The sequence below is a fragment of the Orycteropus afer genome, unplaced genomic scaffold (genome assembly GCF_000298275.1).
Source record: "Orycteropus afer afer isolate SDZICR_OR568_19922 unplaced genomic scaffold, OryAfe1.0 scaffold00079, whole genome shotgun sequence".
NCBI classification, from domain to species: Eukaryota; Metazoa; Chordata; class Mammalia; order Tubulidentata; family Orycteropodidae; genus Orycteropus; species Orycteropus afer.
The window spans coordinates 6,873,182-6,884,371 of NW_006921666.1; the positions used below are offsets into that span (position 1 = coordinate 6,873,182).

At 42.8% G+C, this 11,190-nt stretch overlaps 1 protein-coding gene across 1 annotated transcript in view; it reads left to right on the plus strand.

Moving 5' to 3' along the window:
* The first annotated feature begins 422 nt into the window (after window positions 1–422).
* TMED10 (transmembrane p24 trafficking protein 10) overlaps window positions 423–11,190 on the plus strand; it is a 27,473-nt gene continuing 16,705 nt past the window's right edge. The window contains exon 1 of the mRNA XM_007941416.2: window positions 423–707. Coding sequence (XP_007939607.2) covers window positions 423–707 — 285 coding nt within the window. The remainder of the gene's footprint in view (window positions 708–11,190) is intronic.

Here is an 11,190-nt window from a genome sequence, read left to right on the forward strand (position 1 = left end):
GCAGCTGGGGGTAGTTGCAAAACCATTAGTGCAAGCCAGCACAGCTTCAGTTAGTATCTCCGTCTCCGCGCCTAGGTGGCCAGTGGGCGGGCCCAGTGAAGGGCCTTGTGGCTGTTCCTTATTGGGGCTTGGTTACTATGGTATCACCGCCCTTAAAACTCGCGGGTACAGCTTCCGGAAGTTAAAGAAGAATTACTTCCAGGGCTGCCCATACATACCATGGCCAACTTGGAAGTCAGTAAGCTCCACAAAAATCACATTTTTGCAGTCAGCCTCTACTAAAGCTGCTCTAACCCCTGTAGTTTGTGATCCTCACGTGTTGCCATATCCTTTATTGACTTCCAAAAGATTCTCTATAGTTTCTTTCATTTGCCAGCCTCCAAAATGGCGCTGGCGGCACTGGCGGGTCAGAGGTGAGTCACATGGGTCCTCCCGGTTCCGGCGCGGTTGAGGCCCCGGGTGGTGAACAAGTCTCCGGCACCATGTCTGGTTTGTCTGGCCTACTGTTCCAACGCGGCCCTTGCCCGTTGGCGTTGTTAATTTTGCTCCTGCTCGGCCCCAGCTCGGTCCTCGCCATCTCCTTCCATCTGCCCCTTAATTCCCGCAAGTGCCTCCGGGAAGAGATCCACAAGGACCTACTGGTGACGGGCGCATATGAGATCACCAACCAGTCTGGGGCCACTGGCGGCCTGCGCACTCACCTCAAGGTGCGGCACTGGGCGGCGCGGGGCCAGGAGGGAAGACTGCAGGCGGAGGCGAGGGGAAGTCCGGCACTGGGGGAGTCGGGCAGGCGGAGGCCTAGGGGTGCTTCGGCCTCCTGAGAGCGTTAAGGGCGTGCGGCCGAGACCGCCCCCTCACCCTGTTCGTTGTCGTTCTCAGGGCGGGGCTGGTCGTCAGTGTCTAGGAACTCACTGAAGGGCCACGAGGTGTGGTGACCCCTGATATGGGGCGGCCTCGACTTTGTTTCGGTCGTTTCCTGGGTCATATGCTTGTAATTTGAAGTACCTTGAGCAGTAACTTGGTTCTCTAAAGAAGTCTTTGAATGTTGGGAATTTGCAGGAAGCGATTGGCATCGTCTGACCCTGATACCTGCAGAAAAGTAATGGGAGGTCCTAAAGCTTACTGTGGATAATAAGACCTGTACTTATTGAGCTTCTGCGGTGTGGCAGGGCCTGTGCTACGTTACAGGCGTTACCATTTACTTCGTAGCACCACGCTGCAAACAAAGTACGTGTCCTTAGCGCCATTTTACAGAGGAAACTGAGGCTCAGAGAATTGGAATGAACTGGAAAGTGTTGGGAGGTGGAATTGATTCCTACTTTGGGAGTTAGGATGTGGAGGGCAAAGAGCTGCAATCTTATTCGCGTCTTGCTTTAATTTGTAATTCCTGTGGTTAATTAAAGTTAATTAATTGGTCACGAAATGGTCTCAGTCTCTACTTCTTTCCCTTTGAGTTCTTTCTCTTTTGTACCCCAGAGTGTAGACTTGGCTAAATTTTATCTGAATCTCAACTGTGTTGGATGGTGACAGCTGCTACCTTTAAGCCAGTTTGGTCCCATTTGCAGTTAGGGTAACCTAGCTTGCTCTTTCATATGTTAATATAATTTGTTATCAGTCAAGATTTGATTGATTTTTTTTCAGGTAATTTAATTCATTCACAATAACCACAGTGTTTTGTTTTAATAAACAGAATGAGCCTTTTCTTAGAGTAAATGGAAACAGTTTTACTTTTAAACAGAGCTTCTAGTGTATCTGTAATTTATGGTTTTTTAAAAATAGTAAAAACTAAACACTGCCATGGAGTTGATTCTGACTCATAGCAACCCGTTGGGATTCCAAGACAGGAAGTCTTTACACAAGTAGATTGCCCCATCTTCATTCTGCAGAGTGGCTGGTGGGTTTGAACCACCAACCTTCTGGTTAGTCAAATGCTTTAGGCACTGTATCACCACAAAAAGTCACTGCCTTCCAGTGGATTTGACTCATAGCGACCCCTTGAGTTTCCAAGGTGGTATATGTATGGAGGGAGCTCTGGTGGCCTAGTATGTAAGGCATTCGACTGCTAACCAGAAGGCTAGTGGTTCAAACCCACCAGCCACTCCTCAGAAGGAAGATTGGGCAATCTTTTCCTCCTCAGACACCCAAGGAGGGGTCACTGTGAGTTAGATTCACTCCATGGCAGCGAGTTTGTTTTTTTTTTTTAAATCTCTGGTAGCATAGTGGCTAAAGCACTTGACTGCTAACCAGACGGCTGGCGGTTCAAACCCACCAGCCACTCCTCGGAAGGAAGGTTGGGCAATCTACTTCCGTAGTGATACTGCCTCGGAAACCCAAGGAGGGGTCGCTATGAGTCGGGGCTGACTCGACAGCACATAACAACAATAACAACAGAAGTCAATTGTTCAGTCTTCCTTCCGAGGAGTGGCTGGTGGGTTTGAACCGCCAGCCTTTTGGTTAGCAGTCGAATGCCTTCGGCTATGCCACGAGATATCCTTAATTTCTGTTTAAACTATTGGAAAACAGAACCAAACCACTTGTCAGTTGAGTCAGCTAGGACTCATGATGACCATGTGTATGAGAGTAAAATGATGTTCCATAAGGTTTTCATTAGCTGATTTTGAAGATTGCCCGTGGCTCTGAGTGGACTGGAACCTCCAACCTTTCAGGTAGCAGCCAAACTCATAGCCTTTTCCTCTATCTTCAAAGCCAGCAGTATGGCGTCTTCATATCTGTCTCTGTGACCTCTGCTTTGGTCATCACATCTCTGACTCTCATGCCTCCTACTTTCCCTTATAAGGACCCTTGTGATTTTTGAGATCAGCGAATCCAAGATAATCTCCCCATTTTAAGATCCTTAATTTAATAACATCTACAAAAATCTCTTTTGCCCTGGAGGTAATACCCTCATAGGTTCTAGGAAAGAGGATGTGGATGTCTTTGTTGTTGTTGTTGTTATGTGCCGTCAAGTCAAACCTGACTCATAGCGACCCCTCCTTGGGTTTCCGAGGCAGTATCACTACGGAAGTAGGATTGCCCAACCTTCCTTCCGAGGAGTGGCTGGTGGGTTTGAACCGCCAGCCGTCTGGTTAGCAGGAAAGTGTCTTAGCCATTATGTCTTTGGTGAGCCTTTATTCTGCCTCCTATTGTATACCTTCCCATCAGTCTTTCATTTATGAATTGATCCAGTAACAACCGTCTGAAATTAATTTTTCATTAAGTTTGTGAAATAATTTTCTAGTCTGTTACTCCTTCCGTATTATAGCTAGAATTATTCTGTAAATAATTCATTACTTGAAAAATATCATTGAGTTGTAAATTTGGAAGTTGTGTTAGTGGATGTTTTGGTGTGTATGTTTTCACCACAAGAAAAAAAGAGGAAAATAAAAGAATTCATTAATGAAGGCCATTTGATTACCCTAAAATTTTACAGTTCATAAAGGGAAAAGAGAAAAAAAAAAAAACAACTCAACTGCCATTGAGTTGTTTCCCACTCATAGCGACCCCCATTGGGTTTCCAAGGTGGTAAATCTTTACAGAAGTAGATTGCCCCATCTTCCTTCCACGGAGCAGCTGGTGGGTTTGAACCACTGTCCTTCCAGTTAGTAGTCAATTATCTTATGCATTACACCACCAGACCTCCCCTCTTACAGGAAAGGGAGGATAAATGTAGAACTTACTCCTTTTAATTGATAATTTTCATAGTAAATGACAGCTATCATTTCCAATGGCACCTAAAGAGGGTTTTGTTTTTCAGTATTATAATGAAACAGCTTTTGTTGTTGACTTTCAGAATCTGTGTTTCAGTCAACTGCATTCTTTATGCTCAGGTTGTCCCTTTGGCTCCTTCATGTTGGCTTCTGTATCTTTCTGACATAATCCCACTAGCCTTTGATAGCGTTCTTGTTTTCTGACACAGGATGTCTCAAGTTCATTTTTTAAATGTCCAGCCCCTGACCTGGAAGCACCTATTCCTCCAGTGACTTCTGGTTCCTTTTTGTGGGGAATGGTATTTAAGGACCACAAAACCAAACCGAACCCACTGCCATCGACTTGATTCCAATTCCTAGTGACCCTGTAGGACAAAGTAGAACTGGCCAGAGGGTTTCCAAGGCTGTAATCTTTATGGAAGCAGACTGCCTCATCTTTCTCCCATGGAGTGGCTGGTAGGTTTAAACCACTGAGCTTTTGGTTAGCAACTAAATACCTTAACCACTATACCACCAGAGCTCCTTTAGAGACCACAAGCTGAGTGTAATTTTAAAATAATGTAATACATGTGCAGGCCACAGAACACATTTGTGAGCTACATCTAGCCCATAATCGTTTGCATTCTTTCTCATAGTGTCTACTTACTCGCTTTCTGCTTCCTTATTTAAAAAAAAAAGTTGCTGTCGAGTTGACTCTAACTCATGGTGACCCTGTGTAGGGTTTCAATGACTGGTTTTTTTGAGGGGAGGGAATCACCAGGCCTTGCTTCCAAGGCACCTCTGGGTGGACTCTAGCCTCCAACCTTTCAGTTAGCAGCTGAATGTGGTCACTTTTTGCAGCACTCAGGGACTCCTCTGCTTCCTATTTTTTGAGCACTCCCTCTCAAGGATTTTGCCTGTGTATCATTGCAACTCCACAAGGCAGAATCTGATTGGTTCAGCTCCTTTTTATATTCCAGACCACATCCTGGATCTCTGATCAGCCTGTGATCTGCCTTCTCTTTGGTCACATGCTCACCCCAGGTTCACCCAGCTGTGGTTTGAGGTGAGGTAGGATGAGAACTGGGTATTTCCTGTAGTACTAAACCTGACTGACTGAGCTTGGTGTTTAGTGGTTGCTGTGAATTAGGAGCTGTGGTGGTTAAGCACTTGGCTGCTAACCGAAAGGTCATGTAGCTGTAGGCGTGTTGTTGTGGTTGCTGCTTTGTGAACTTCTTCTTACTCATCTTTGTGTCTCTTGTTTAATGTACTATGTGGACAATGTTGTACAATGGAGTTAAATATCTCTCCTTACTGAAAAGCCCTGTGGTACAGTGCAAGGAGCCTGGATCTGGAGCCAGATAGATTTGGGTTCAAGTCACAGCTGTTCCACCACTTAATAGTGTATGGTCAGGGGGGATTATTTAACCCCCCACTTTCATCATCATTTTCCTCTTCTTCCTTTTCCCTGGTTCCCATAAATAAAATGGGGACTGTAGATTTCATAGAATTTTTAGAAGGACTAAGTAAGAAGGATTACTTATGTAGGGCCCATTAAGGTACTCCATAGGTCTTGGTCCTCTTTTCTTTCCTCTTGACTGAATGGAAATTGAATTGCTAGTCTGAGTCTTCTCTGGCCTATGTGTCATATTCCAGGTAAGGAATATCTTCATGAGAGGAATTTTGAGTATTTTGTTTGTGATTCTCCCATTTATTCAATAGATTCTTATTTAATATTTAGTATGTGCCAGGCTCTGGTGGTGCAGATGGTTTGGCACTCAGCTGCTGACGGGAAAGCTGGTGATTGAAACCCGTCCAGCTGATCCACAGCAGAAAGACCTGGTGACCTGCTTCCATAAGATTACAGCCTAGAGAACCGTGTGCAGCAGTTCTCCTGTCACATGGAGTGACTCCGAGTTGAAAACGACTCAAGGCGCCTAACAACAATATGAGCCAGGCCTGGTTCCAGCAAGGGATGTAGGGATGAACGAGGCAGACTAAGTCCTCAAGCCCTAGTGGGGAGCTAAGACGAAAACATAAGTTTAAAAAATACTTACACTCCAATCCCAGGTAGTGATGAGTATTGTAACGAACAGTCAGCAGTAAATGAGGGTACAGAGTGATCGACAGGGTAGAGTATTTAAGTGGGCAGAGAAGGCCTTTCTGAACAGAGAGAGAATGAATGGAGTGAAACGGTGGGTGCAACTGCTGCAAAGATTTCTGTTTCCAGTCTACATTGGAATGTATTTTGTGTTGAGATTTTCAATTGAGTCAATCCCTTATCCTCCATCCACATTCATTTCACAAAATAAGGCTAAAGCAGGCTAACTAGTCTCAGATACGGGGACTTTGCTACACGGAATTGAAGCACGCATTGTCAGTTCATCATCATGAATATGGAAGTTTCCCCGTTATTTCAGGTCCGTAGTAAACCTGTTGTCAAAACTCAGAATCTTAGTGCTCTTGATTTTGAATCGAAAACCACATTTTCATTGAAACCGGTACTATTTGTTACTTAGGATGCTTATTAGTGAAATTTTTTAGATGAATTAATTTTAGGGGGTGCCATGAGTTGTTGTCTAAGGGTGATTTATACTTTAGAATAGATTACAGAAAGGAAAAAAATTGTGAGGAGTTGCTGTAATCATCACCAGAAGGGAAAGGGGGGGGCTGATGGTAATAGTCTAAGTCATTTATTATGTTTGTAATCTACTTGGGCTAGTGGTTTTTTTTTCTTTGCCATTTTTCACAAATGCTACTGCTAACTCACAATTCGTTTTGCTAAATGAGATTTTTTTTTAATTTGAATGTTACCTACAGTTAGGTCCCAAGCCTTGCCAACTAGCTTTTAGATAGGAAAGTCTAACAGCATTTGATAAGCTCAGCCTTGAGTCATTTGCTTATCACAAGTAAAGTCTGAAAATTATGAAGATGCAATTTAGCAGTCAAGAAACCATTGGCTTTGAATTCTTTCCACCAAAGCTGTATGAAAAGATAGTGTAGATACTATTGTTTTCAGTATGTAACTATTATCCTTAAGTGTATTGTTTCTGGTGCCTGTATTGAAAGGTATTCTAGGTTGGAGGGGAGAAAGAATAGGATGCTTGGAGCTCATCTTCCAGAAATAGCCATCCTTTTTATTAGTAACGACTCTGGACAGTTGGTCAAGTGCTCAACTACCAAAAGGTTGGTGGTTTGAACCCACCTGGAAACACCCTGGAAGAAAGGCCTGGCAATCTGATTGCTAAAGGTCACAGCCTTGAAAACTCTATGGAGTGCGGTTGTACCCTGTAACACACGGACTTACCACTAGTTGGAATTGACTTGATGACAACTGGTTTGGTTTTGATTTATGGACCCTTACAGACTAATCCTTTCCTGTTGGGAAGAACGTGGCCCTTTTAAATTTGTATTTGATGTGACTATTGTCTAGCGCATTCGATACAGGTCAGGAAATAATATATGGCTCAGTACAGAAGACCCATTGGTAGTGTTGAAAACTAAAAATAGAAAATAGCATTAATAGTTTTTAAAATTACCTTTCTTTTGTATTATATACAAAAATTCTAGCTTTAAATTGAAACCTGACCTGTGTTTTCCTTTTTCATAAAAGTTAAAAGATGTTACTTTGGTTAAATTTCTTTTCTTGCTTATTCAGTGAACAATTGTCCACAACTTTCTCTGTTTGGAATTGAGGTAGAACAAGGGACTGCTTAGAATTTGAGATTGCTACACAATAGCTTTATGATGACTTCTGAAGAAGCCACATCTAGTTTCTAGGAAGAGGGAACAAATTTATACAGGTGACTAGGGGGAGTTCAGCAACTTCAGATATTTCTCGACTGAATTGCTGACTGGTTTTGATCTCGAGCTGTCGTCTGTCCACATGCAGCCTGACAGCTTGGACAGTGGAGCCCTCTGTGAAGTCAGCCAGCTGGCCACAAACCAGAATTTGGGCTCCCAAACAAGCTCTGACTAGAGGGAGGTTGATGTCATCTGCCTTATCCTGTGCCCCCGACCTCATTGTTCAGCATAACCATGTGGGAAATCAAGGGACTAGTTGTTAAGAAAGAACAAGGCTTTGTTTGTGCCCAAAAGGGTCACGCTGATGGTTTTTTACCGTTAATAACTTTGGAACAGTATGAAAAAAAATATTTGATCTGGCGTCACCCCTGCAGTAGTATTGTCAGGGCAGCAACTGGTCTTTCTTCCTCATTCCCCTCCCTTCCTCCTTCTCTTTCCCCCCTTTTTCTCCTCCCCAACATCACCCCCTTTGACAAGCATGACGTATTGCCTTTGTTAAGTTAATGTAGCAAATGCTGATAGAAGCAAGAATAGAGCATCTACTCAGCTAGCATACCAATGCCTGGAAATTTTCCATTTTTAGTTTTCAACACTTCTATGAAAAGAGCCTCCAGTCATCTTGATCATTTTAGCTTAAGGAGTACTTCTGTACTGTACTGTGTCATTGCGGAATTGTGCTAGAAATTTGAAAGAATTTGATCTTGCTAAATGCTACTGTGGCTTTTCTGAAATTGACTTTATCCTGGGTAAAGTCTGGATGTTATCTTTTGATTTCAGGAATGTAATCGATAGACTTTGTACTTGCTTTTGTTTGAAAGATCAGGGTAAATTCATTTTATGCCTGCCAGTTAAGTGTAGCTACAGGCTATCAGAGTTGGCGATGTTCTTCCTGATTGAGATACATCGATGGCTTGTGATATCCTTTTGAAATGATTTTCATTACTGTTTTTCTAGTCTCCAACTTCTACAGCATTTTAAGTGATTTGGTGTCCTTTTCTGCTTTTTCCTATCTTTGAGTGATAGAGGCCTTGGCTCAAGATTCGCGTGTGAACTCTTACCAAATGAGGTATATGGGCCCACCACCCCGACCAACTGTCATATATGCACCACAATCTTCTCCTAGACTTGTTGTTAGGTACCATCGAGTCGGACCCAACTCATAGCAACCCCTCCTTGGGTTTCCGAGGCGGTTGTTGTTGTTGTTGTTATTTGCCGTCGAGTCAGCCGCAACTCATAGCGACCCCTCCTTGGGTTGCCGAGGCAGTATCACTACGGAAGTAGGATTGCCCAACCTTCCTTCCGAGGAGTGGCTGGTGGGTTTGAACCGCCAGCCTTCTGGTTAGCAGTCAAGTGCCTTAGGCACTATGCTACCAGAGCTCCTTCCCGTAGACTAGATCCTATGTTTTCAAGGCTTCTTTTCCCAGCCCTCTTCTCCCCCTCCCCCCTTTTTAAACACAACTGTGGTAACGGCAAGTGGCCAAAAATAGTCCCATCCTACTTGCATCTTTAGAGTAAGGCTGGGAATTCTGTGAGTAGCAGAGAGCAGGCTCAGATAGAGAGGGGAGTGGTAGTGCTGAGGGCCAGGGCAGAGAACCAGGGCATGGTAGCATTCATCTAGTTCCTTCTCATCCCACCTCGGCAGTAGGTCGTGCCATCCATCGTTATGGAGGGTCACCGGAAGCATCTGTTTGATCAGTATATATATCTCCAGCAAGACCCTGGTTGAAAATGTGGAGTTGAATATTGGTCACGGTCGTTTTACAAGGTCTTCCTGATAAATTGTTGCTTGTGTTTAGTTCCAGGAAAATTGTCTCTAAAGATAAATTTTTTAGCTTTTTTTTTTTCCAGAAAACAGATGATGTGTAACCCAATGTTTCTCTTTAGTCTTTTAATCTTGGTTTCCAGAAAACTTAGAGTCAGATTAATTGTGCAGATACCATTTGTTCAGTTGAAGTTCTTGATAGCACCCATGTGTTTATTCTTCCAGGTGAATTCTATTGTTTTATTCTTAATTGCTTTATTTGTCCAGTGTTTGGCCTAAGCTTGTTAGTTCCTTTTGAAGTAGGTAGAGTATTAGTTTGAATCTTTGATAAAGGAATGGCAGGCTTCCGAGCAGGATCTACTCAAGAACCGGTTTGCAGCCACTGTCTAGAATGATCCAAAAAAATTCTACTCTAAATGAGTCTATTTTCCCAGTAACCTGTGTTCTCACTTACTTGACAGTTTCAGTGTGAGTATTCACATATTCTTGACATCAGCTACTCTGCCCTGCAATTAACACTTTCCCTCTTATTTTTCAAGTTGTGAACTTTGCTTTTCTTCAGAAGTTGTTATCTAGAAACAAAACTTTATTACTTCCCATTCCTTGATGTCATATGAGCAGATCTTATGGTTTGATATTACTATTGTTTAATTATTAAAAAGCTTTATGATAAATATTGTAACTATCTTTTAACAATCAGAAGAGAAGAGAAGACTCCTTTTAGGGTGTGCTGTTATAGTAGGTGAAAGCAGTTATTTAGCATATTTCTGTAATAGAGTTTAAGAAGAAGAAATGAGACTGCTCAATTCTTGAGAAGCCAAATGACTTTCCAAGGTAATCTGGCATCAGAACATTTTAAAGGAAATTAAAACCATCTTTTCAGCCTATTGTGCCTAAGGCATTTAACTGCTAACCAGAAGGTTGGCATTCAAACCCACCAGCCACTTCTCGGAAGGAAGATTGGGCAATCTACTTCCATAGTGATACTGCCTTGGAAACCGAAGGAGGGGTCTCTGTGAGTTGGATCTGACTCAACTTGAAGGCAGTGAGTTTGGTTTGGTTTAGTCAGTCACTGAAAGATGTTCTCTGTGGTGCTGTGGTTAAAGCATTGGGCTGCTAACCAAATGGTCAGCGGTTCGAACCCACCAGCTGCTCCGTGAAATAAAGATATGAGGCAGTGTCCTGTAAAGATTTCCAGCCTTGAAAACCTGATGGGGCATTTCTACTGTCTTACAGGGTTGCTGTGAGTCAAAATCAACTCAATGACAGTGGATTTGATAGTCACTGAGCTCGGCCCAGTTTCCTATGCCTAATTTTAGCTACCTACTGGTTTATGTAATGATGCTGGGGGGAGAGGGGTGGTTGGGGTTTGTTTTGTTTTGTTTGTTTGTTTGTTTGGAAAGTCAATGGCTTGGCTCTTAAATAGCTGCAGAGTCATAAGAATAGGTGGGAAAACCTGTTGATTTTCAGAAAAATTCTAGGTTCTACTAGAATGCCCAGAAGTTCATATGAGTTTACCAAACTGGAATGGTAAGTGTTCAAGTTGCCTGGATTTCTGAATATCCAAATAAATAATGTATTTGTGTCACCTAAAGGTAGTAGGGAATATAGACATGTGGAGGCCATATCATGACTGTGGGCTTTTGCACACTATTTCTGGAGGTAAATTTCATGCTAGTAAGATACTGGCCGCAGTGGTAGGTCCTTTGCCTTCAGCCTCTTGTAATGCATGTGAGTCTTGGTCCTAGAATGAATCTTTAATAATTTTGAAGATGTTGTAGAGAGAGTAAACAAAAGCAAGTGGTTCTTTCATGATTGCAGTTCTTTCGTACAGTGTGGAAGAGGACAATTTAAACTACTTCATACTCTTCTGGGGACCAGTTGCAGTTATGGATTGTACTAGAGTTTGAGAAAAATTTGGTAGACTTCTTTTTTTTT